The sequence below is a fragment of the Cervus elaphus genome, chromosome 12 (assembly GCF_910594005.1).
Source record: "Cervus elaphus chromosome 12, mCerEla1.1, whole genome shotgun sequence".
Taxonomy (NCBI): domain Eukaryota; kingdom Metazoa; phylum Chordata; class Mammalia; order Artiodactyla; family Cervidae; genus Cervus; species Cervus elaphus.
Genome location: NC_057826.1, coordinates 90,345,818 through 90,373,049, shown reverse-complemented (window position 1 = coordinate 90,373,049; position 27,232 = coordinate 90,345,818). Strand labels below are relative to the sequence as shown.

The following is a 27,232-nucleotide window of genomic DNA, read 5'->3' as shown; positions in this document are numbered from 1 at the left end:
TTCCCCTTAGCACTGCTTTTACAGTGTCCCATAGGTTTTGGGTTGTTGTGTTTTCATTTTCATTCATTTCTGTGCATATTTTGATTTCTTTTTTGATTTCTTCTATGATTTGTTGGTTATTCAGAAGCGTGTTATTTAGCCTCCATATATTTGAATTTTTTTTTTTTTTTTATGTTTGAATTTTTAACAATTTTTTTCCTGTAATTGAGATCTAATCTTACTGCACTGTGGTCAGAAAAGATGACTGGAATGATTTCAATTTTTTTGAATTTTCCAAGACCAGATTTATGGCCCAGGATGTGATCTATTATGGAGAAGGTTCTGTGTGCACTTGAGAAAAAGGTGAAGTTGATTGTTCTGGGGTGAAATGTCCTATAGATATCAATTAGGTCTAGCTGGTCCATTGTGTCATTTAAAGTTTGTGTTTCCTTGGTGATTTTCTGTTTAGTTGATCTATCCATAGTTGTGAGTGGGGTATTAAAGTCTCCCACTATTATTATGTTGCTGTTAATTTCCTCTTTCATACTTGTTAGCGTTTGCCTTACATATTGTGGCGCTTCTATGTTGGGTGCATACATATTTATAATTGTTATATCTTCTTCTTGGATTGATCCTTTGGTCAGTATGTAGTGTCCTTCTTTGTCTCTTTTCACAGCCTTTATTTGAAAGTCTATTTTATCTGATATGAGTATTGCGACTCCTGCTTTCTTTTGTTCTCCGTTTGCGTGAAATATTTTTTTCCAGCCCTTCACTTTTAGTCTGTATGTGTCTCTTGTTTTGAGATGGGTCTCTTGTAGACAGCATATATAGGGGTCTTGTTTTTGTATCCATTCAGCCAGTCTTTGTCTTTTGTTTGGGGCATTCAACCTATTTACATTTAAGGTAATTATTGCTAGGTATGGTCCCGTTGCCATTTACTTTGTTGTTTTGGGTTCACGTTTATACAACCTTTCTGTGTTTCCTGTCTAGAGAAGATACTTTAGCATTAGAGCTGGTTTGGTGGTGCTGAATTCTCTGAGCTTTTGCTTGTCTGTAAAGCTTTTGAGTTCTCCTTCATATCTGAATGAGATCCTTGCTGGATACAGTAATCTAGGTTGTAGGTTATTCTCTTCCATTACTTTAAGTATGTCCTGCCATTCCCTTCTGGCCTGGAGGGTTTCTATTGATAGATCAGCTGTTATCCTTATGGGAATCCCTTTGTGTGTTATTTGTTGTTTCTCCCTTGCTGCTTTTAATATTTGTTCTTTGTGTTTGATCTTTGTTAATTTGATTAATATGTGTCTTGGGGTGTTTTGCCTTGGGTTTATCCTGTTTGGAACTCTCTGGGTTTCTTGGACTTGGGTGGCTATTTCCTTCCCCATTTTAGGGAAGTTTTCAGCTATTATCTCCTTGAGTATTTTCTCATGGCCTTTCTTTTTGTCTTCTTCTTCTGGGACTCCTATGATTCGAATGTTGGGGCGTTTCACATTGTCCCAGAGGTTGTCCTCATTTCTTTTGATTCTTTTTTCTTTTTTCCTCTCTACTTCATTTATTTCCATCATTTTATCTTCTACCTCACTTATCCTATCTTCTGTCTCTGTTATTCTACTATTGGTTCCCTCCAGAGTGTTTTTGATCTCATTTATTGCATTATTCATTTTTAATTGACTCTTTTATTTCTTCTAGGTCTTTATTAAACATTTCTTGCATCTTCTCAATCTTTGTCTCCAGGCTATTTATCTGTAACTCCATTTTGTTTTCAAGATTTTGGATCATTTTTATTATCATTATTCTAAATTCTTTTTCAGGTAGATTCCCTATCTCCTCCTCTTTTGTTTGACTTGGTGGGCATTTTTCATGTTCCTTTACCTGTTGGGTATTTCTCTGCCTTTTCAGCTTGTTTAGATTGCTGTGTCTGGAGTGGGCTTTCTGTATTCTGGTGGTCTGTGGTTCCTTTTTATTGTGGAGGTTTCTCCCAGTGGGTGGGGTTGGACGATTGGCTTGTCAAGGTTTCCTGGTTAGGGAAGCTTGTGTCAGTGTTCTGGTGCATGGAACTAGATTTCTTCTCTCTGGAGTGCAATGGAGTGTCCAGTAATGAGTTTTGAGATGGGTCTATGTGTTAGGTGTGACTTTGGGCAGCCTGTATGTTGGCGTTCAGGGCTATGTTCCTGCGTTGCTGGAGAATTTGCGTGGTGTGTCTTGCTCTGAAACTTACTGGCTCTTGGGTGGTGGTTGGTTTCAGTGTAGGTATGGAGGCTTTTGGACGGTCTCTTATTACTTAATGTTCCCTGTAGTCAGGAGTTTTCTGGTGTTCTCAGGTTTTGGGCTTAAGTCTCCTGCCTCTGGATTTCAGTTTTATTCTTCCAGTAGTCTCAAGACTTCTTCAACTATACAGCACTGACAATAAAACTTCTAGGTTAATGGTGAAAAGATTCTCCCCTGTGAGGGAAACCCAGAGAGGTTCACAGAGTTACATGAAGAAGAGGAGAGGGAGGAGGGAGATAGAGATGAGCAGGAGGAGAAAAAGGGGGACTCAAGAGGAGAGAGACAGATCTACGAGTGTTGTCTGTTGTCTGTTCCCAGAGTGTTCTCCGTAGCCCAGACACCCACAGAGATTCACAGAATTGGATTGGGAAGAGAAGGGGAAAGGAGGAAACAGAGGTGTTCTGAGGTAGAAAACGGAGAGTCAAAATTGGGAGAGAGTAATCAACACACTCCTGAATAAAAATGGGAACTGAATATTGGATTCTTAAATGTCCAAAATTTATATCACATACTGAAAAACAAAGATTAAAAATCTAGAGTAGAGGTTATACTCTTAAAAATACAATATTAAGAACAAAAAGAAAAAATTTTAGAAATATATATGAAGTTTGGTTTAAAAATAGGGCTTCTCTTTTTTTTTTTGCAAGGTTATAGTGAAATGAAAATGAAAATTAAGGAGTAGTAGAGGAGTAATAGAGAACTTTAAAAGGAAATAAGAGAAAAAGAAAAAAGAAAAAATTTTTTTCCTAATTAAAAAAATTGTAAAAATCTATGAAAATGAAAGTTAAGGAGTAATGGGGGAGTAATAGGGAATTTTAAAAGAAAATAAAAGAGAAAAAATAAAAAAAGAAAAAAATTTTTTTAATTAAAAAAAAAAAAATATATCTAGGAATTTCTCTGGAGCTGTTGCAGTCAGTTTGGGTTCCGTTCAGTTTCAGACAGCTCCTCGTTCCAGCTTACACTTCTCGATATCTACAGGCCCCTTCTGGTGTAGTCGGTGTTATCTACAGGGATTTTAATCTGTTGCACCCGTCTCTTCTGAAGCTGTTCCCTTTGTTTATTTGGCTTCTGTTTGCCGGTCTCTTCAGTGCCTAATTTCTGCCCTGACACAGGCGGGCGGAGGTGGTCTCTTGTTCAGGTTGCTAGTTCCGACGCGCTGCCGGGAGGGGCTGGTGCTGCTTTCCCCGTCTATGCTGCTCAGGCTCCCGGCTGCTCTATATGGAGCGTGCCCTGCACTGCGCGTGGTTCCAGCCCTCCGGTGTTCCACAAAAGTGCGGACTCGGCTGCGCCTGCGTTTTGTGCCTTCCCCGGCCCAAGCAGCTCAGGCAGCCAGGAGCTTGACGGGCACACTCTTCCCGGTCTGGCGCGCCTTCTCCCCTCCTCCGTCCCAGCCTCAGTTTCCGCCCGCGCCAGTCGGGTGCGTGCGCCTTCTCCCCTCCGCGTCCCCAGCCCCAGTCCCTGCCTGCGCCGGTCGGGTGCGTGCGCCCTGTGTCTAGCCGCGACCCTCCCGGCGGATGTCGACCATCCAGAATCTCAGGAAGTCTTTGGTTAGAAACTGGAGGCCTGTTTGCAGTGGGGTAGGGGATGCCGCCTCTGGGGCCGAGTTTGCCCCTTTGCCCTCCCCCCTGCCTCCCGCCTCCCGCCTCCGGCGGGGCTGGGCCGGTCTGCAGCTGGCTAGCTCCTCTGGACTTGCTCGGTCCCTTTGTTCTGTGAATGGCCGGCAGTGTGTTCGGGCTGGTTAATTTCCTCTCTCTCTTTTGCTGTCCCACAGTTTAAGTTGGTAACTCACAAAAGCTCCCTCCGATTGCCCTCAGGGCACTCAGGCCTGCTCTTCTCCGTTCCGCCCCCATTTGCTGGTGGCTGATGCAGGTGTCTGGGGTACTTTTCCGCTGGGAGTTGCTTTTAGGCATGTAATATGTGGGTTTTATTTATTTTTCCCCTCCCAGTTAGGTTGCCCTCCGAGATTTAAAAACTTCCCCCAGACCCGCCAGTGCGAGGGTTTCCTGGTGTTCGGAAACTTCCTCTATTAAGACTCCCTTCCCTGGACGCATCTCCGTCCCTAGCTCTTTTGTCTCTCTTTTTATCTTTTATATTTTGTCCTACCTCCTTTCGAAGACAATGGGCTACTTTTCTGGGCGCCTGATGACCTCAGCTAGCGATCAGAAGTTGTTTTGTGAAGTTTGCTCTGCATTCAGTTGTTCTTTCCATGAATTTGTAGGGGAGAAAGTGGTCTCCCCCTCCTACTCCTCCGCCATCTTGGCTCCTCCCTCTATTCCTAGTTTTTAAAGAAATCTCCATACTGTCTTCCATAGTGGCTATATCAATTTGCATTCCCACCAGTAGTGCAAGAGCGTTCCCTTTTCTCCACACCCTCTCCAGCATTTATTGTTTGTAGACTTTTTGATGATGGCCATTCTGACTGGTGTGAGGTGATATCTCATTGTAGTTTTGATTTGCATTTCTCTAGTAATGAGTGATGTTGAGTATCTTTTCATGTGTTCGTTAGCCATCTGTATGTCTTCTTTGGAGAAATGTCTGTTTAGTCCTTCTGCCCATTTTTTGATTGGGCTGTTTGTTTTCCTGATATTGAGCTGTGTGAGCTGCTTATATATTCTGGAGATTAATGCTTTGTCCATTGTTTCATTTGCTATTATGTTCTCCCATTCTGAGGGTTGTCTTTTCACCTTGTTATAGGTTCCTTTGGCAACCCACTCCAGTGTTCTTGCCTGGAGAATCCCATGGATGGAGGAGCCTGGTGGGCTACAGTCCATGGGGTCACAAAGAGTTGGACACGACTGAGCAACTTTTTTAAAGTTTTTTTAAAGTTTTTAAGTAGGTCCCATTTGTTTACTCCCGTTTGTGTTTCCACTACTCTAGGAGGTGTGTCATAGAGGATCTTGCTTTGATATATGTCATCAAGTGTTCTGCCTATGTTTTCCTCTAAGAGTTTTATAGTTTCTGGTCTTACATTTAGGTCTTTAATCCATTTTGAGTTTATCTTTGTGTATGGTGTTAGCATTCTAATTTCATTCTTTTACATGTAGGTGTCCAGTTTTCCCTGCACCACTTATTGAAGAGGCTCTCTTTTCCTCATTGTATATTCAAAAATATACAATACAATTCAAAAATATACAATATATTCAAAAATATACAATATACAATATTCAAAAATAAGGTACCCATAGGTGCATGGGTTTATTTCTGGGCTTTCTATCTTGTTCCATTGGTCTGTACTTCTGTTTCTGTGCCAGAACCATACTGTCTGGATGACCGTAGCTTTGTAGTATAACCTGAAGTCAGGAAGGCTGATTCCTCCAGCTCCATTCTTCTTTCTCAAGACTGCTTTGGCTATTCAGGATCTTTTGTGTTTCCATATGAATTGTGAGATTTTTTGTTCTAGTTCTGTGAAAAATGCCATTGGTAATTTCATAGGGATTACATTGAATCTGTAGATTGCATTTGGTAGTATAGTCATTTTCACAATTTTGAATCTTCCTACCCAGGAACATGATATGTATCTGTATCTGTTTATGTCATGTTTGATTTCTTTCATCAGTGTCTTATAATTTTCTGTATACAGTTCTTTTGTCTCTTCAGATAGGTTTATTTTAGATATTTTGTTCTTTTTGTTGCAATGGTGAATGGGATGATTCCTTAATTTCTCTATTTTTTCATTGTTAGTATATAGGAATGCAAGTCATTTCTGTGTATTGATTTTTTATCCTGTGACTTTGCTAAATTCACTGATTAGCTCTAGTAATTTTCTGATAGTATCTTTAGGGTTTTCTATGTATAGTATCATGTCATCGCAAACAGTGAGAGCTTTACATCTTCTTTTCTGATCTGGATTCCTTTTATTTCTTTTCTTCTCTGATTGCTGTAGCTAGGACTTCAAAAACTATGTTGAATAATAGTGGTGAGAGTGGATCTCCTGGACCCTTACTGATTCTGGCTGTGGTATAGCCTTGCCCTTGAGGTGGCCAGAGGAGTCGGGGAGTGGAGTGGCAGAAGTGGTTATCTGGCCCTGTAAGAGCTTCACAGTTTTACCAGGCTTTTAAAGCAGTTTGGATGAACTTGAAATTCATGTGATTGTTATATCATTTAAGCTTACACTTTAGAGAATGTTCTACTATTCAGTATATGGGAAATTATCTATACTTAATGTGCTTTTTGCTCCATAACTACCTCAGTTTTTTTTTTTGCATACAAGTCTTTAATAAATTTTAGGCTTTTGGCAGGGAATTGCAACTGGTATTGTAAAATTGTTTTCACAGGGAAGTCAGATTCACTTTTTTAATATTGTTTTGAAGAGAGGAAGTATATTTTAAGTAACTCTTTGTATAGTTAAAAACAGAGCAACTGTTTGAAAACTGGAATTTGACTGATTTTACATTTGTAATAATTTGGATAGATTAGAGGAAGATTTGTGCACTCTTGGAAGTTAAAGTCTAGATAGTTCAGTATGTGCTGGTATGTGGAATTTATAGCTTAGAGAAATTTGTAGTGTTTTTAAAATAATCATTTATATTAGTGTGGTAAGTGTATATGAGATTAATTTTACCGTCTTATTGTCCAGAAACAGAAAGATGGGTTGATCAAATGAAGCAAACAAAGTCTGTTAAAAAATATGTTTAGCTTCCTTAAATAGTAAAAGTAGAAAAAAATGAGAAACTCTGAGGTTTCTGTTTCATCAATTTAGTATACTAGCTGTGCATCTTTCTACTTTTACTATTTAAGGAGGCTAAACATATTTCTCTATAGACTTTGTCTGCCTCATTTGATCAACCAACTTTTTTCTTTCTGGACAAGAAGACAGTAAAATTCATTTCATAGCTGTGCTTTTATATGAACTAATTATACATGTAGGAGCTTCCGTGGTGGCTCAGCGGTGAAGACTCCACCTGCAGTGCAGGAGACGCAGGTTCAATCCCTCGGTCGGTAGTATCCCCTGGAGGAGGGAATCCAACCGACCCCACTACTCTTGCTTGGGAAATCCCATGAACAGAGAAGCCTGGCGGGCTACAGTTCATGGGGTCGTAAAAAGGGTTGGACAGGATTAGTGACTAAACAGCGACAACAACAGCTGTACATACAAAGGAGGAAGATGAACCAGTCTTTACATTCCTTCATTACTATTTGAGAGCAATATTTTAGAAATACTTTCCTTTTATTAGGACAGCTTAATTTTTGTATTTTTTAAAATTTATTTTTAATTGAAGGATAACTGCTTTAGAGTTTTGTGTTAGTTTCTGCCGTACATCAACATGAATCAGCCACAGGTATACATATGTCCCCTCCCTCTTGAATCTCCTTCCCTCCTCCCACCCTGTCCCACCCCTCTAAGTTGTCACAGAGTACAGGTTTGAGCTCCTGCATCATAACAGCAAATTCCTGCTGGCTATCTATTTTACGTATGGTCCTGTATATGTCCCTGTGTTACTCTCGCCATTTGTCCCACCCTCTCCTTCCCCCTGCTGTGTCCACAAGCCTGTTCTCTCTGTCTGTGTCTCCACTGTTGCCCTGCAGATAGGTTCATCAGTACCATCTTTCTGGATTTAATGTGTATGTGCATTAAAATATGATACTTGTTTTTCTGACTTCACTTGTATGATAGGCACTAGGTTCATCCACCTCATTAGAACTGACTCAGATGCATTCCTTTTATGGCTGAGCAATATTCCATTGTATAAATATGCCACAGCTTCTCTATCCATTCTTTTGTCAGTGGACATCAGGTTGCTTCTGTGTCTTTGCTGTTGTAAGTAGTGCTGTGTTTTACATTGGGATACATATGTCTTTTCTGGTTAGTGGTTTCCTCAGGGTATATGCCCAGGAGTAGGATTGTTGCGTCATATGGTGGTTTTATTCCTAGTTTTTTAAGGAATCTCCATACTGCCCGCCATAGTGGCTGTATCAATTTACATTCCCACCAGTGGTGCAAGAGGGTTCCCTTTTCTCCATGCCCTCTTCAGAATTTATTGTTTGTAGATTTTTTTGATGATGGCCATTTTTGACTGGTGTGAGGTGATTCTTCAGTGTAGTTTTGATTAGCGTTTCTCTAACACTGGACAATGTTGAACATCTTTTTGTGTGCTTATTAGCCATCTGTATTTCTTTGGAGAAATGTCTGTTTGGGTCTTCTGCCCATTTTTTGATTGGGCTGTTTGTTTTCCTGATGTGATCTGTATGAGCTGCTTATATATTCTGGAGATTAATCCTTTGCCAGTTGTTTTGTTTGCTATTGTTTTCTCCCACTCTGAGGGTTGTCTTTTAATCTTGTTTATAGTTTGCTTTGCTGTGTGAAACTTTTCGCTTAATTAAGTCACATTTGTTTATTTTTATTTCAAAGAGGATCTTGTTGTGATGCATGTCAAAGAGTGTACTTCCTTTATTTTCCTCTAAGAGAGCTTTATAGTTTCTGGCCTTACATTTAAGTCTTTAATCCATTTTGAGTTTATTTTTGTGTATGATGTTAGGAAGTGCTCTCGTTTCATTCTTTCACATGTAGCTTTTTCACAGTTTTCCCAGCACCCCCTATTGAAGAGGCTATAAGAAGCTTACTTTTTAAGACATATTCTGTACCTTGTAATAGATTTCTTAGACGTTTTGTTAGGTAGATTCAGTTTCTAGAATTTATCTGTGAGTTTGGAACCTGGAAAGATCCCTGTTAGGTAACTGAAATAGCTGTTGTGATGCCTTTAGACATTATTCTATTTATGAAACTCTCTTCAGAGTATATGTTACATATACTCTGGTTTCTTGGTATACAGGTAATAAAGCAAAAACATTAATAAGAAAAAAGAACATATATATGTATGAGCCATGCTCATATTAATATAAACAAATGACTGTTAAATAAATGAGCAGAAGGGACAAATCTTCCCTAATGAAGACTTCCAAAAATGTGTTTTGGGGTTGGAATAGTCACTGGGATGAGCAGAAATGGAGTAAACTTTGGACAGTTGAAAATCTTGCCGAAGAATCAAATTCAACAGTATGTTTAAAGATACTGTGTCACAATCAAGTGAGTGTAGCTTATTTTAGGAATTCAAGATTGGTTTAAGATTAGAAAATTAGTTATTGTAATTCACCATATGATCATCTTAGTTGATGCAAAAGAAACATTTGACAGAATCCAAAAACCTTCACTTTCATGATAAAAACACTCAAAGTTGGAATAAAAGGTAACTTTCTCAACTTGATAAAGGGCATCTATGAAAAACTGTAACATTTAACATCATACTTAATGGTGAAGGACTAAAAGCTTTCTGTTTAAGATCCAAGAACAAGATAAAGATGTTTATTCTCACCACTTATTTTAAACTTTGTAGTAGAGGTTCTCACCAGTATAAACAGGTCAGAAAGCCAAGTAAGAAGCCTCACATTAGAAAGGAAGGAGTAAAACTGGCTTTTCCCCACAGATTACATAGTCATCTATGTAGAAAATATAAATGGAGACATACATCTTGTTAATGGGTTGGAAGACTCAATGTTATATGATATGAATTCTCTCCAAATGGATCTATAGACGCAATGTAATCCCTATAAAAATCCCTTTAGGTTGTTTTATGGAAATGAACTAGGTGATTCTAAAAGATATATAGAAATGTAATAGCCTAGAATAGCCAAAACAACTTTGAGGAAAGACAGCAAAATTGGAAGATTAACATACCTAATTTAAAGACATACTAGAAAACTTAAGCAGTCAAAATGGTGTGATACTGATACTGACATAAAGGTTGACAAATAGAATGAGGAGACAGAGTTCAGAAATAAACCCACCCACATATAGATAAGTAATTTTTTTTTTAGAAGGGTACAAAGGTAATGTAGTGCAGAAAGAATAATCTTTTTAAGAAATGATGCTGGAAAAAACCTCGAATAGCCAAAGTAATCTTGAGAAAGAAGAATGGAACTGGAGGAATCAACCTGCCTGACTTCAGGCTCTACTACAAAGCCACAGTCATCAAGACAGTATGGTACTGGCACAAAGACAGAAATATAGATCAATGAAACAGAATAGAAAGCCCAGAGATAAATCCACGAACCTATGGACACCTCATCTTCGACAAAGGAGGCAAGGATATACAATGGAAAAAAGACAACCTCTTTAACTAGTGCTGGGAAAACTGGTCAACCACTTGTAAAAGAATGAAACTAGAACACTTTCTAACACCATACACAAAAATAAACTCAAAATGGATTAAAGATCTAAATGTAAGACCAGAAACTATAAAACTCCTAGAGGAGAACATAGGCAAAACCCTCTCTGACATGAATCACAGCAGGATCCTCTATGACCCACCTCCCAGAATATTGGAAATAAAAGCAAAAATAAACAAATGGGACCTAATGAAATTTAAAAGCTTTTGCACAACAAAGGAAACTATAAGCAAGGTGAAAAGACAGCCCTCAGACTGGGAGAAAATAATAGCAAACGAAGCAACAAAGGATTAATTTCAAAAATATATAAGCAACTCCTGCAGCTCAATTCCAGAAAAATAAATGACCCAATAAAAAAATGGGCCAAAGAACTAAACAGACATTTCTCCAAAGAAGACATACAGATGGCTAACAAACACATGAAAAGATGCTCAACATCACTCATCATCAGAGAAATGCAAATCAAAACCACAATGAGGTACCATTACACGCCAGTCAGGATGGCTGCTATCCAAAAGTCTACAAGCAACAAATGTGGGAGAGGGTGTGGAGAAAAGGGAACCCTCTTACACTGTTGGTGGGAATGCAAACTAGCACAGCCGCTATGGAGAACAGTGTGGAGATTTCTTAAAAAACTGGAAATAGAACTGCCATATGACCCAGCAATCCCACTTCTGGGCATACACACCGAGGAAACCAGATCTGAAAGAGACACATGCACCCCAGTGTTCATCGCAGCACTGTTTATAATAGCCAGGACATGGAAGCAACCTAGATGCCCATCAGCAGACGAATGGATAAGGAAGCTGTGGTACATATACACTATGGAATATTACTCAGCCGTTAAAAAGAATTCATTTGAATCAGTTCTAATGAGATGGATGAAACTGGAGCCTATTATACAGACTGAAGTAAGCCAGAAAGGTAAAGGCCATTACAGCATACTAACACATATATATGGAATTTAGAAAGATGGTAATGATAACCCAGTATGCAAAACTAAGAGACACAGATGTACAGAACAGACTTTTGGACTCTGTGGGAGAAGGCGAGGGTGGGATGTTTCGAGAGAACAGCATCGAAACTTGTGTAGTATCTATGGTGAAACAGGTCACCAGCCCAGGTTGGATGCATGAGACAAGAGCTCGGGCCTGGTGCACTGGGAAGACCCAGAGGAATCGGGTGGAGAGGGAGGTGGGAGGGGGGATCGGGATGGGGAATACATGTAATTCCATGGCTGATTCATGTCAATATATGACAAAACCCACTACAATATTGTAAAGTAATTAGCCTCCAACTAATAAAAATAAATGAAAAGAAAAAACGATACTGGAAATAATTGCATTTATATGTTCAATAAAAGAGCTTAAATCCATCCCTCGTATCTTAAAACTTAACCAAAAAAGGGGACATAAACTTAAATGTTAAACCAATAAATATAAAACTTCTTGAGAAAACAAGAAAAAAGTCTTTGTATCTTGTCTTTGGCACAGATTTCTTAGATAAAACAATAAAATCAAGGTTCATATAAAGGCCAATTGATAAATTTGAGTCCATAAAAAGACAAAACTTTGTTCTTTAAAAAACATTCTTAAGAGAATAAAAAGATAAGCCACAATATGGGAGAAAATTCTGCAAAGCATTTATCTGATAAAAAGACCTATATATTCAAACTCAGAAAACTCAACAGTAAGGGGAAAAAGCACATTAAAACCTTGGAAAAATATTTTGATAGTTCACCACAGGAGATGTATGGATGACAAAAATGTGGATAAAAATGTGCTCAACAGTAGTTATTAGGGAAATGCAAATTTAAATTGAGTTACCGCTATACAACTCTTAGAATGGCTAAAATTTAAGGAATTGATTTTGTCAAGTCTTAATGAGATGTGGAGGTACTGGAATTCTCATATACTGCCATTGAGAATATGAAGTAGAACAACTCCTTTGGAAAACAATTTTACAGTTTCTTTAAAAATTAAACTTATATCTAACATGGGTTCTAGCCATTCCACTTCTTGGTAATTATTTACCAGGAGAAAAATAAATGGATGTTCATATGTGTATATATACATGAATGTACATGGCAGCTTTATTTGTAGAAGGAGAAACCATAAACAACCTAACTGTCCATCAACAGATGAATGAACAGGTAAACTGTAGCATACTATGCAATGCAATACTACTCAGCAGTGAAGAGGAATGGACTTTTGTTACATGGCAACAACATGAGTGAACTGGAAAATAACTGCTGAATGAAAGCAGGCAGACAAGGAAAAAATATATACTGTATGATCCCATTTAAATAAAACTCTTAAAATATGTAACTATTGTGACAGAAAGCAGTGGGTGGGGAGGGAGGAATTAACCAGGTACACAAAATTTTTGACTGTGTTCACTATTTTGATTAGAAAAGTTTCATGGTTATATACTTAAGTCAAACCTTTCAGAATTGTATATTTTAAATACTTTCAGTTTATTATATATTAATCATAATTCAGTGAAGCTATTTAATAAAAAATAAAAGGAAAGCAAAGTAACTTTTCTTTTGCCAAGATGTTTTGTGGTGCAGTTGGAAATCAGTGAGAGTAATAATAATAACATTGTCTAAGCATTTGGATAGACAGTTCAGGTAGTTGTCACTGATATTTTTAAAAATATTTTTAAATTTTGTATGTCAGTCTACATGTGAATGTAAAAGTATTGATAAAAATGATGACATTTCACTTTCTTTTTCTCCCTACTCCCCCTCTTTCCCCCTTTCTTTTTAAAAACAGGAGTGACAGTTCATTCAGATTCTTTGTATTCTTTTTCGTCTATATTTGTCAGTTTGCTGTACATGTCCTCCAGGCTGCAGGATTTCATAATTGGGGTAACTGGTAAGTAATTTACCTTAATTACTCTAGTTATAATCTCTTCTTCTAATATCTTAATATGATTTTTGAATTCCTAAAAAATATTTGACATAGAAAAACCAGATTGGCAAAAGTAAACAAATATTAAAAAAGGCAATTAAAAAATTTCCTAAGGACTAACCTTTGAAGGAATTTAAGAAAAGAGTACTTGTTATGTGTAAAGTGCTATTTTAGGTACGTAAACATGTAGACACATAACTGCAAACACACATGCACATGTCTGAAAAGTAGAGTCACTGCATGCTTGTTAAGGATCTATCTTTAAACAATAGAATCATTCTTAATATGGCAAAAGGCTCACTCAGTGGGGTACCCTCGGGAACTGAGACTATTTAGACCCTGGTTAGAAGGTAATAGATTTTATATCTCTCCTCAGATACTCTAGAGCAAACGTTCTTTGAGTGAAGTGGTACATAGAAGAATACATATTTATAAAATCACCCCTCTCTGTCTTGTAACTGTTGCATACAGTTGAATTTTTGTAAGGTAAAAGCATATACAAAGCAACTTTGCTGCATTATGTATGTAAACAAAACTGATCATGTAACTAGAGTGTATTTGAAGACGTGAATGTAGTATGTGACTGCTGAATTAGAGCAGACACTGAAAGTGATAGCTTTGCAGGTCTAACGAGCACATGTACATGCATACAATTTATTAGGGTATTTTAAATCAGTTCTAGGAAAAAGTAGTGTTTGTTATCATTTAAAAATTTTAGTCTTTAGCATTTGACAGAAAGGAGATGTTTTAAATATTTAATTAAAAAAATACACTGTTTATGTTAACAGTACTTTCTTATTTATAATGAAGCCAAAATAATTTCTTTTGCTTTTTAGTACAGACTTAGGAAAAAGTGTTAAAACTAAGCATAGAAGCATGTGAGGTGACTAAATAGCACAGGAATCTGCTAGTGAGGGTGCATACAAGGTGACCTGTTATAAGCTAGATCTCATGTAATTCAGCAGACTTTAAAAAATCAAGCTGTTTATTCTGAGATAATTGTTGAGTCACAGACTTGATAAGAAGTAATGAGAGCAACCTAGATGCCCATCAGCAGATGAATGGATAAGGAGGCTGTGGTACATATACACCATGGAATATTACTCAGCCGTTAAAAAGAATTCATTTGAACCAGTCCTAATGAGATGGATGAAACTGGAGCCCCTTATACAGAGTGAAGTAAGCCAGAAAGATAAAGAACATTACAGCATACTAACACATATATATGGAATTTAGAAAGATGGTAATGATAACCCTATATGCAAAACAGAAAAAGAGACACAGAAATACAGAACAGACTTTTGAACTCTGTGGGAGAATGTGAGGGTGGGATATTTCAAAAGAACAGCATGTATACTATCTATGGTGAAACAGATCACCAGCCCAGGTGGGATGCATGAGACAAGTGCTCCGGCCTGGTGCACTGGGAAGACCCAGAGGAATCGGGTGGAGAGGGAGGTGGGAGGGGGGATCGGGATGGGGAATACGTGTAAATCTATGGCTGATTCATATCAATGTATGACAAAACCCACTGAAATGTTGTGAAGTAATTAGCCTCCAACTAATAAAAAAAAAAAAAAAAGAAGTAATGAGAGATCCCCAAGTATCCTTTGTTTAGTTTTCCCCAGTGGTAACATACTGTAAAACTATGGTATAGTATCAAAATCAAGATCTTGACATTGATACAGTAAAGACAAGATACTTTCATCACCAAAAGATCCTTTATTCTGCTGTTTATTGCCATACTCACTTCCGTCCTTAACCCTAGCAGTTCTGATCTGCTTGTCCCCTCAGTTATGTTATATAAATGGAGTCATACAGTCCGTAGCCTTTAGCTTTTTTCACTAAACATGATACTCTGGAGATTCACCCCGGTCGTCGTGTCTGTGAGTAGTTATCCCTCTTCATTGCTGAGCAGCTTATGGTGTGGATAGACCACAGTTTGTTTAACCACTCACCAGTTGAAGGACCTCGGGTTGTTCCCAGTTTGGGGCTATTCTGCTATAAACATTCATGAACAAGTTTTTGTGTGAACATAAATTTTCATTTTTCTGTGATAAGCACCCAAGAAGAGTGTAATTGCTGGTTCATATGGAAGTTGCATGTTTTTTATTTTTATTTATTTATTTTAAAATGATTTCCCCCCACCTGGGGCTGTCCTCTAACAAGGGATTGAACCCGTCAGAGTGCAGAGTCCTAACCACTGGACTGCCAGGGAGTTCCCTGTTTGGTGTTTTTAAAAAACTATTTTCCAGACAGTGTTCACCAGAAAAGCTGCACCATTTTACAGTTCCAACAACAGTGTATGAGTGCTTCAGCTCCACATCTTCACCAGACTCTGGTGTTGTCACTGATTTTTTTTTCAAGCCATTCTGATGGCTGTGTAGTGATGTCACACTGTGGTTTTAGTATTTACTTCTCTAATGTTCTAAGGTGTTTTATCTTTTTTTGTGCTTGTTTGCCATCTTTATATCCTCTTGGTGAACTGTCTCTTCATGTCTTTGTCCACTTTCTAATGGAAGTTTTTTTAATTTTAAAGATTTACTTTTAAGGTTGAGATATGAAGGTTCTTTATATATTTTGGATACTAGCTCTTTGTTGAATATGTGGTTCTCAAATATTTTCTTATATAATTAAACAAAATTTAAAATAAACTTTAAAAAAATAATACTGAACTCATAGGTTTAAAAAATGTAAAATCTTGTGTTCATATTTAAGGCTCTGGATTTTGGTGCTTAGGTTTGAATTCAGACTGTGCTGTTTTTATTAGCTGTGTGACCTTGGGCAAGTCATTGAATAATCTTGGAGACTCAGTTTCTCATCTGTGAAATAGGGATTAAATATAACATATATCATAGGGGGCTATTGTGAGAATTAAATGAGTTAGTGCATACAAAAAACTAAAATGTTGCCTGGCTCATAAGTGCTGAATATATGTTAGTTATTATGTGATTGTTTTTAAAATTGTGTGTGAACTTATTTGCCTAATTATGCTTTTTAAAAATTTCATAGTGGTTGGATTTCATCCCTTACTGGTCTCAACAAAAGTATTCCTGTTGGAATCATGATGATAATTATAGCAGCACTTTTCACAGCATCAGCAGTCATCTCACTAGTTATGTTTAAAAAGGTAAGTGAAATTTTGTGTCTTTAAATTTTTTTAGTGAACCTGATATTCAGTTCTCATTTTCCGATCTTGTTGATTTAGTATAACCTCAAGTCATTTTATTGTTGTTCTTATGCAAGTTTGCTCTCTGAAGATTACTTTTCACAATTAAAAGCTCTGTATAGAATGGGCTTCCCTGGTGGTCCAGTGGTTAAGACTCTGTGCTCCCAGTGCAGGGGGCATGGGTTCAATCCCTGGCTGAGGAAGATCCTATATGCTGAATGGTGAGGCCAAAAAAAAAAAGGTTATGCATAGATAAATTTTAGAAAATTGTGTCACATTTTAAACTTCCTGTAAAAAAGGAGTATTTTAAAATTTTATTAACTGAAGCCTTCTTTTATTGAAGAATCAACCTCATTCTTAAAACTTGTTATCCTTCTGTATATTCTGATTTCTTTTTTTGAATATGGCATAGTAGCTCAATTAATAAATAGAAGTAACCATTCTGTGTGTAGTGCATACGTTTTATTTGTATTTAAAATTTGAAAACACTAAATTATTTTATCTAAGAGTATAAAGTGAGCTGGTAACAGATTCAGGCTGTAATACAGATTGAATTTTGGTTTTAGTAAAAATCCCAATTAGCTATACAGTTGGCCTTCTATATCCACAGGTTCCACATCCTCTAATTTGAGTACTGTGAATTGAAAATAATAGAGAAAAAAATTCCAGGAAGTTCCAAAAAGCAAAACTTGAGTTTGCTCCACATCGTCAACTATTTAGAAACTACCTAATTGATTTAATAACTATTTACATTGTATTATATTGTATAAGTAATCTAGAGATGATTTCGAGTATACATACAGGGAGGATGTGCATAGGTTATATGCAAATGCTGCCCCACTTCATATAGGAGACTCGAGAACATCCTCAGATTTTGGTACCCTTGGGTGTGAGGGTAAGGGGTATCATGGAACCAATACCCTACAAATACTGAAGGATGACTGTTTCTTCCTATAGAATTCCCATGGCTGTTTTCATTGCCTTTAAAAATGATTACATAGGGTAGGGGAAAAAATAAATATTTTTATTTTATATGAAGTTTTACTGTGTTTTAGGTATGTAATTCAGTTCAGTTCAGTCGCTTAGTCGTGTACGACTCTCTGCGACCCCATGGACTGCAGCTCGCCAGGCTTCCGTGTCAGTCACGAACTCCTGGAGTTCGCTCAAACTCATGTCCATTGAGTCGGTGATGCCATCCAACCATATCATCCTCTGTCATCCCCTTCTCCTCCTACCTTCCATCTTTCCCAGCGTGAGGGTCTTTTCCAGTGAGTCAGTTCTTCACATCAGGTGGCCAAAGTATTGGAGTTTCAGCTTTAGCATCAGTCCTTCCAATGAATATTCAGGACTGATTTCTGTTAGGATGGACTGGTTGGATCTCCTTGCTGTATTATTATATTATCTAATACATTAGATATATACTAATGTATATTTTAATTTTTTATTGGTGTATAGTTGCTTTGCAGTGTGTGTTAGTTTCTGGTGTACAGCGACGTGAATCAGCTCTGTGTATACATAGATCCCCTCACTCCTGGACCTTCCTCCCACCCCTCTAGGTCATCACAGAGTGCCAGGCTGAGCTCCCTGTGCGATACACCAGCTTCCCACTAGCTATGTGTTTTACACCTGGTAGTGTATGCATGTCAATCCCAGTTTCCCAATTTGTCCCACCCTCCCCTTCCCTCGCTGTGTCCACATGTCCCTTCTCTATGTCTGCATCTCTGTTCCCACCCTGGAAATTGGCTCATCTGTACCATTTTCCTAGATTCCACATGTTCTAACATGATATAGAAACCTTGTGAATGACACCTATGTTTTAAAATGATACTTTTTGATGTGTCTCACATTAAAATAACATTTTTTCCCTTTAATTTGCTGTCTAGTAATTTGGAATATGTACAAGGATTGCATAGAAATAACTGTAGCTTATATTTAGGAAAACTGCATTCTTGAAATATTTGGCTTGTATGTTTTCCTTTAATCCTTCTCAAAACTGTGAAACTTAGGCTATATTCTTCCTGTCCATATTTTCCTACATTTTTTCTCTCTTAAAAGCTTTTACTTCCTTTTAGACATACATATGCATAACTATTGAAACTGTTTTCTGAAGTTACTCATTCCATTTTCCTCCTCCTTGGACTCGGAAGCCTTCTGTGTTGCAGGTGGCCTTCTTCCTCAGCCTTCTTAATGATGTCCTGATTCTCCTGCCTCTGAGACTAGTCTTCCTCCTTCATTTCTTTCTTCAGCTCACAGTAAAAGTCATCTTCAGTGCGCTCAGTTCCCTGCTCTGTGCTTTTGCTGTGCAGTCTTTTTTCCCTTGGGGATTTCAGCCTTCCACATCGTTTCAGGCTCTTCCCCACCTGAATGGATTAGAATCTTGGAGTTGAAAGACAGTACTTTACCCAGCCGTTTAGTGGCATCTTCAGGTGACTATTGACCTGCTCTGGTTGATTGGTGTCATTGTCTCACAGTTCAGTTCAGTTCAGTCACTCAGTTGTGTCCCACTCTTTGCGACCCCATGAATCGTAGCACGCGAGGCCTCCCTGTCCATCACCAACTCCCGGAGTTTCCTCAAACTCATGTCCATCAAGTCGGTGATGCCATCCAGCCATCTCATCTTCTGTCGTCCCCTTCTCCTCCTGCCCCCAATCCCTCCCAGCATCAGGGTCTTTTCCAATGAGTCAGCTCTTCACATCAGGTGGCCAAAGTACTGGAGTTTCAGCTTCAACATCAGTCCTTCCAATGAACACCCAGGACTGATCTCCTTTAGGATGGACTGGTTGGATCTCCTTGCAATCCAAGGGACTCTCAGGAGTCTTCTCCAACACCACAGTTCAAAAGCATCAATTTTTTGGTGCTCAGCTTTCTTCACAGTCCAACTCTCACATCCGTACATGACCACTGGAAAAGTCATAGCCTTGACTAGATGGACCTTTGTTGGCAAAGTATTGTCTCTGCTTTTTAATATGCTGTCTAGGTTGGTCATAGCTTTCCTTCCAAGGAGTAGGAGTCTTTTCATTTCATGGCTGCAGTCACCATCTGAGGTGATTTTGGAGCCCCCCAAAATAAAGTCTGACACTTTTTCCACTGTTTCCCCATCTATTTCCTATGAAGTGATGGGACTGGATGCCATGATCTTAGTTTTCTGAATGTTGAGCTTTAAGCCAACTTTTTCGCTCTCCTCTTTCACTTTCATCAAGAGGCTCTTTAGTTCTTCACTTTCTGCCACAAGGGTGGTGTCGTCTGCATTTCTGAGGTTATTGATATTTCTCCTGGCAATCTTGATTCCAGCTTATGCTTCTTCCAGCCCAGCGTTTCTCATGATGTACTCTGCATATAAGTTAAATAAGCAGGGTGACAATGTACAGCCTTGATGTACTACTTTTCTGCTCATTATACTTACCATGTTGTACATTACATCTCTAGTACTTACATATGTTATAAGTTGAAATTGGTACCTTTTGAAGGGGGAATTGAATCATCCAGTTCCCCTTCGCCTCCCCCCCCCCCCCCCAACCCGTGTAACCTCAAATTTGGTATCTTTTTCTATGAGTGAGTTTGTTTTTGAAGTATACTTGTCCTGCAACACTGTGTTCGTTTCTGGTGCACAACATGGTGATATCCAGTATTTCTGTATGTGTCAAAATGATCACTGCAAGAAGTCTACCATCTGTCATGATACAAAGCAGTATATTATTGACTGCATTCCCCACACTGTATCTTTTAAAAGAAAAAAGTCCTTTGAGGGGGTCTGTGGCCATAGTTTATAACCACTAGGGGTCAGGCTTTTCATAAGCAGTTAATGCCCTCTAAAAGTTATCTATGCACAGTTTTGGCTCTAGAAGAGTTAATTTCTTTTTATTAGGCTATTCTGTGTCTCCAGCATCAGCTGAACCATGATCTGTGGTATATTTTCATTTCATTGACAATGAATACAATTTTGATAACTTTTGTTGGCATTCTGAAGTCTCACATAATTTGGAGTTAGCTAATCACTGGTGTCTCAAGTGCCAAATATGAGCACTGTGGTATCTTTGTTTTCCCTTAGTGTCATCTTTTAATCTAATATAAAATAATTGAAATGCAAGAATATCTTCTCTTGTACCTCTTTATAGATAAGGGAACAGTTTCTTTTAGGTTATTCCCAAGCAGTATTTTTTTATAGGCTCATGTTTTTAGAGTAGACTAGTCAAAGAATTAAATACTAGTTATGGGTCAGATAACAAATGGATGAGTCATAGGAGATTGTATATTAAGGGAATACAAAATTTCCCCTGTCCTTTAATTGATAGAAAAGCTAGAATAACTTAGTGTGGAAGAGATAAATACATAAAACATAATTTGTATTTCCTTTGGGCCCTAGTTTTGAATGGTTATTTCTTCAATTGTTAATATACCTCATCCATGTTAATAAAATGATTGTTAATAATGACTTTTTGAACTTCAAAAGAATTTTAGAAAAGGTTATTTTCATTTCTTTAAAAAATAAATTTTTTAAAGCATTTAATTTTTTTCTATACAAAAATGTCTGTTTTGCAAGTACTCTTTTATTTTCTGTTTTTTATTGTTACTAAGTTGTGCCAGCTCTTTGCGACCCCATTGACTGCAGCACACCAGTCTCCTCTGTCCTCCACTATCTCCTGGAGTATGCTCAAATTCATGTCCATTGAGTCAGTGGTGTGATCTAACCATCTCATCCTCTGCCACCCCCTTTTCCTTCTGCCTTCAGCTTTTCCCAGCATCAGGGTCTTTTTCAATGAGTCAGCTCTGCATCAGGTGGCTGAAGTATCAGAGCTTTAGCTTCAGCATCCGTCCTTCCAATGAATATTCAGGGTTGATTTCCTTTACGGTTGACTGGTTTGATCTCCTTTTAGTCCAAGGGAATCTCAAGAGCCTTCTCCAGCAACACAGTTTGAAAGCATCAATTCTCCGGTGCCCAGCCTTCTTTATGGTCGAACTCACATCTGTATCTGACTACTGAAAAAACCATAGCTTTGACTATAGGGACCTTTGTCAGCAAAGAGGTGTTTCTGCTTTCTAATAAGCTGTCTAGGTTTGCCATAGCAGTCACCATCTGCAGTGATTTTAGAGTCCAAGAAAATAAAATCTGTCACTGCTTCCACTTTCCCCCCCGTCTGTTTGCCACGAAGTGTTGGTTCTGGATGCCATGATCTTAGTTTTTTGAATGTTAAGTTTCAAGCCAGGTTTTTCACTTGCCTCTTTTCACTATCATCAAGAGGCTCTTTTGTTCCTCTTCACTTTCTGCCATTAGAGTGGTAATATCTGCATATCCGAGGTTGTTGATATTTCTCCCGGCAACCTTGATTTTATCTTATGAATCGTCTAGCCTTGTATTTTGCATGATGTACTGTGCATATATGAGCACTGAAGAACTGATGCTTTGAACTGTGGTGTTGGAGAAGGCTCTCGAGAGTCCCTTGGACTGCAAGGAGATCCAACCAGTCCATCCTAAAGGAGATCAGTCCTGAATATTCATTGGAAAGTATGATGCTGAAGCTGAAGCTCCAATACTTTGGTCACCTGACGCAAAGAATTGACTCATTGGAAAAGACCCTGATGCTGGGAAAGATTGAAGGGAGGAGGAGAAGGGGACGACAAAGGATGAGTTGGCTGGGTGGCATCACCGACTTGATGGACATGAGTTTGAGCAAGCTCCGGGGACTGGTGATGGACAGGGAAACCATGGGGTTGCAAAGAGTCAGACACGACTGAGCAACTGAACTTAACTCTGCATATAAGTTAAATGAACAGGGTGAAATATATATCTTTGTGATATTCCTTTCCCAGTTTGGAACCATGACCTGTTCTAACTGTTGCTTCTTGAGCCACTTACAGGTTTCTCAGGAGACAAGGTGGTCTGGTATTCCCATTTCTTAAAGAATTTTCCAGTTTATTGTGACCCACACACTCAAAGGCTTTAGTGTTGTCAATAACGTAGAAGTAGATGTTTTTCTGGAATTCTCTTGCTTTTTCTATGATCCAACGAATGTTGGCAACTTGATCTTTGGGTCCTCTGCTTTTTCTAAATCCAGCTTGAACATCTGGAAGTTCTCAATTCACATTCTGCTGAAGCCTAGCTTGAAGGATTTTGAAGGATTTTGAGCATGACCTTGCTAGCATGTGAAATGAGAGCAACTGTATGGTAGTTTATACATTCTCTGGCATTGCCCTTCTTTGGGATTGGAATGAAAACTGACCATTTCCAGTCCTGTGGCCACTGCTGAGTTTTCCAAATTTACTGGCATATTGAGTGCAGCACTTTCACAGCATCGTCTTTTAGGATTTGAAATAGCTCAACTGGAATTCCATTACCTCCACCAGCTTTGTTCGTGGTAATGCTTCCTAAGGCCCTCTTGACTTCGCATTCCAGGATGTCTGGCTCTAGGTGAGTGACCACACCACTGTGATTATCTGTGTCAATAAGACCTTTTTTGTACGGTTTTGTACAGTTCTTTTGTGTATTCTTGCCACCCCTTCTTATTCTCTTCTGCTTCTGTTAGGTCCTTACTCTTTCTGCCCTTTATTGTGCCATCCTTGCATGAAATATTCCCTTGATATTGCCAGTTTTCTTATCTTATAAGACTTATATCACTATAAACTTCACTCTTCAAAACTTCTTTTGCTGCTTCCTATAAATTTTGAATCATAGTGGTTTCCTATTTCTTCAAGTGTTTTTTTAATTTCCTCTTTGATTTCTTTGGTGACCCATTGTTTGTTTAGGAGCATATTATTTAGTCTCCATGTGTTTGTGATTTTTTGCATTTTATCCTTGTAGTTCTAGTCTTACAGCATTGTGGTCAGAAAAGATGCTTGATATGATTCCAGCTTTCTTAAGTTTATTGTGACTTGCTTTATAGCCTAACATGTGAACTATCCTGGGGAATGTTCCTAGTGCATTTGAAAAGAATGTAATTCTGCTACTTTGGATAGAATCCTTTCTATATTTATTAACTTCATTTGGTCTATTGTGTTAAGGCCAGTGTTACCTTACTGATTTTCTGTCCATTGCTGTTAAGTAGGGTGTTAAAGTTTGCTCCTAGTATTGGGTTGATGTCAAATTTCTCTTTATGTGTGTTAGTGCTATATGTACTTTTGCATATTTAGGCTCCTGTGTTGGGTGCATATATATTTACAACTGTTATATCTGTTTTTGGATTGAACTCTTGATCATTATGTAATGTCCTTTTTTGTCTTTTGTTACTGTTTGTTTTAACATCTGTTCTGTCTGATACAAGTATTGCTCCTCCATCTTTTCCACTTTTCTTTGCAGGGAATACCTTTATCCATCTCCTCACTTTCAGTCCATGTGTGTTACTTTAGGTCTAAAGTGAATCTCTTGTAGACGGAATATATATGAGTCTTACTTTTTATTCAGTCAGCTGCTCTGTCTTTCGATTGGACCATTTAGTCTATTTATGTTTAAAATAATTACTGATAGGTGTGTTCTTATTGGCATTGTGTTCATTGTTTTTCTGAATAATTTTTGTAGTTTACTTTTATTTCTTTCCTTTGCTCTCTTCCTTTGTGATTTGACGACTCTCTTTAGTTTATGTTTGAATTCCTTTCTCTCTTGCATGTGTGTATCAATTACACACTTGGTTTGTTGTTACTATGAAGTTTGTATATAGCAATCTATGTAAGTTTGAACACATTTTAACAACTCTGAAATTTTACTCTCCCAGTCCATCACATTTACATCATATTTTACATCTTCTTTCGTGTATTCCTTAGCTAATGATTGTGGATATAGATAATTTTTCTGCTTTTGTCTTTTAAGCTTTACTGGCTGTGTAAGTGGTTAATTTACTACCTTTATGCTTGTCTTTGCCAGTGAGATTTTTCCTTTTGTAATTTTCATATTTCTAGTAGTGGCCTTTTCTGCTTTGACAAGTCTCTAACATTTCTTATAAATTTGGTTTTGTGGTGTTGCATTCTTTTAGCTTTTGCGTGCCTGTAAGACTTTTGGTCTCTCCTTCAAACGGGGAGGAGAACCTTGGGGAGCAGTCCTCGTTGCATGTTTGTCCCATTCATCACTGTAAATATGTTGTGCTACTCCCTACAGCCTGTAGTTTCTCTTAAAAGTAAGTTGATGGCCATGAGGGAGTTTCCTTGTGTGTAACTTGTTTCTTTTCCCTTGCTGCTTTTAGTACTCTGTTTTATCTTGACTTTTGCTATTTTAATTGCAGTGTGTCTTCCTAGTCCTCTTTAGGTTGGTCCTCTTTGGGGCTCTCTGTACTTCCTTGACCTAGATGTCTGTTTCCTTCCCCAGAGAAGGGAAGTTTTCAGCTATTATGTCTTCACATAAGTTCTCTGCCCCCTTTTTCTTTTTTCCTTCTGTGAAAGGGACCTCTATGAAGTGAATGTTAGTACGTTTGGTGTTGATTTCAAGGTCTTTTAACTGTCCTCATTTTTTAAAATTCTTTTTTTTTTTTCTGTTCAGTTTGAGTGATTCCACTGCTCTCTCTTCATGTTCTCTGATTTGCTACCCTTATCATCTAACCTACTATTGAGTCCTTGTAGTGTAGTTTTCATTTCAGTTACTGTGTCTCCAGCTCTGCTTGATTATCTTTGTATTTTCTAACCCTTTGTTAATCTTATCACTGCCCTGCATTCTTTATTATGATCATTACCTTAAATTATTTTTTGTGCAGATTGCCTTTCTCCACTTTACTTACTTCTTCCTTTGCGGTTTTATGATATTGTTGAAACGTATTCCTCCATTACCTCATTTTGGCTAATGTACTGTCTTCGTTTCTCTGTATTTGGTAGGTTTGTTACATTTCCTGATCTTAGAGAGGTGGTGCTATGAGGAACCATCCTACATGTCCCAGCAGTGCAGTCCCCTCTGACCACCAGAGCTATATGATCTGGGGTTGCCCTCTGTGTAGGTGGGCCCAGCAGTTGTATACCGGCTGCTGTGGGCGGTCTGGTAGACGTGCCGGCCCCAGGCTGGTTGGTGCTCTGCCTTGCCTTGTGTGGACACTGTCAGCCACTGGTGGGCCAGGCTGTGTCCCGTGGTGGCTGATTACAAAGCCCCGAGGGTCCCGGGGCTCATGCTGGCCCTCTGTTGGGTAGGTTGTGCGTCATGGTGGCTGGTTTGTATGCTGGGTGTCCGAGATCCCATGGCCTTCTGGTGGGTGGGGCCGGTTTCTGACATAACTGTTTGCCAGGTGCATCGTATTTGGAAGCTGGTGTTGGCCCTCTTTTGGGTAGGATTGGGGCCCAAGGAGTCCCAGGCCTGGTGACTGCCCTTTGCTGCATGAGTCTGAGTCTTGGGGCTGCTGCCGGCCCCCTGGTGAATGTAGGTGGGTCCTAGGTCTTTGATTGCAGAACAAGGGCATCCGAAGCCTAGAGCCAGCCTGTTTGTGGATGGGGCCAGATACAGGGGGTCTCAGAGCTAGCGGTGTGTCAGTGGAGGATGGACTCAAGTTCTGGGGTCTTTGACTGCATGGCTGTGGAGATCTGGGGATTGATGTCAACCAGTGGTTTGCAGGGCTGGGTCCTGAGTTAGCTGGGGGCTCAGAGGAGTCTATGGCTTCTGGCCTGGTGTTGCCTTAGGCTGTGTCCACCTTTTAGAAGCTTGGCCTGAGATGCCCTCGTTCTGGTGCTGACAGGTTGTGGGTGGGGTCAGGTCCCAGCCCTGATAAGCAAGAAGGAGGATTCCAAACTGGCATTTCCTATTACCAGTGTCCTTGTGGTGGCACAAGTTCCCCAAATTGGCTGCCACCAGAATCTGTGTCCCCAAGGTGAGTTCTAGTTGCCTCCTGTGTCTCCAGGAGGCTCTCCAAGTGGGTCCCACCCAGGCTTTTGTCAAATTACTGCTTCTGCCTTGGGTCTCAAACCAGGTGGCATTTTGTGTGAGCCCTTTAAGAGCGAAGTCTCTTTGCTGGGAGAGCTATCAACAACCTCAGATACGCAGATGATACTACTCTAAAGGCAGAAAGTGAATGGGAACTAAAGAGCCTCTTAATGAGGATGATAGAGGAGAGTGAAAAGGCTGGCTTAAAATTCAACATTCAGAAAACTAAGATCATGGCATCCAGTCCCATCACTTCATGGCAAATAGAAGGGGGAAAAGTGAAAGGTGTAACAGATTTTGTTTTCTTAAACTCCCAAATCACTGCAGATGGTGACTTCAGCTGTGAAATTTAGACGCTTACTCCTTCGAAGAAAATCTATGACCAACCTAGACAGCTTATTAAAAAGCAGAGACATTACTTTGCTGACAAAGGTCCGTTTAGTCAAAGTTTTTCCAGTAGTCATGTATACATGTGAGAGTTGGGCCATAAAGAAGGCTACGCACCGAAGAATTGATGCTTTCAAATTGTGGTGCTGGAGAAGACTCTTGAGAGTCCCTTGGACAGCCAGGAGAGGAAACCAATCAATCCTAAAGGAAATCAACCCTGCATATTCATTGGAATGACTGATCCTGAAGCTGAAGCTCCAGTACCTTGGCCACCTGATGCAAAGAGCTGACTCATTTGAAAAGACCCTGATGCTTGGAAAGATTGAAGGCAAAAGAAGAAGGGAGTGGCAGAGGATGAGATAGTTAGATAACATCAGTGATTTGGTGGACCTGAATTTGAGCAAATTCCAGAAGATAGGATAGTGAAGGACAGGGAAGTCTGGTGTGCTGCAGTCCATGGGGGTGCAAAGAGTCGGACACGACTTAATGACTGAAAACAACAACAACAACTCTGTTTCCTCCAGCCCTCTGGCC

General features: G+C 38.9%; 1 protein-coding gene across 5 annotated transcripts in view; it reads left to right on the top strand.

The window, feature by feature from the left end:
• Positions 1 to 27,232, top strand: part of SCAMP1 (secretory carrier membrane protein 1) — a 150,190-nt gene that overhangs the window by 86,157 nt on the left and 36,801 nt on the right. For all 5 annotated transcript variants that reach the window (XM_043919970.1, XM_043919969.1, XM_043919967.1 and 2 more), the window contains 2 exons: positions 13,185 to 13,286; positions 16,335 to 16,452. In XM_043919970.1, the coding sequence (XP_043775905.1) occupies positions 13,185 to 13,286; positions 16,335 to 16,452 (220 nt within the window). The remainder of the gene's footprint in view (positions 1 to 13,184; positions 13,287 to 16,334; positions 16,453 to 27,232) is intronic.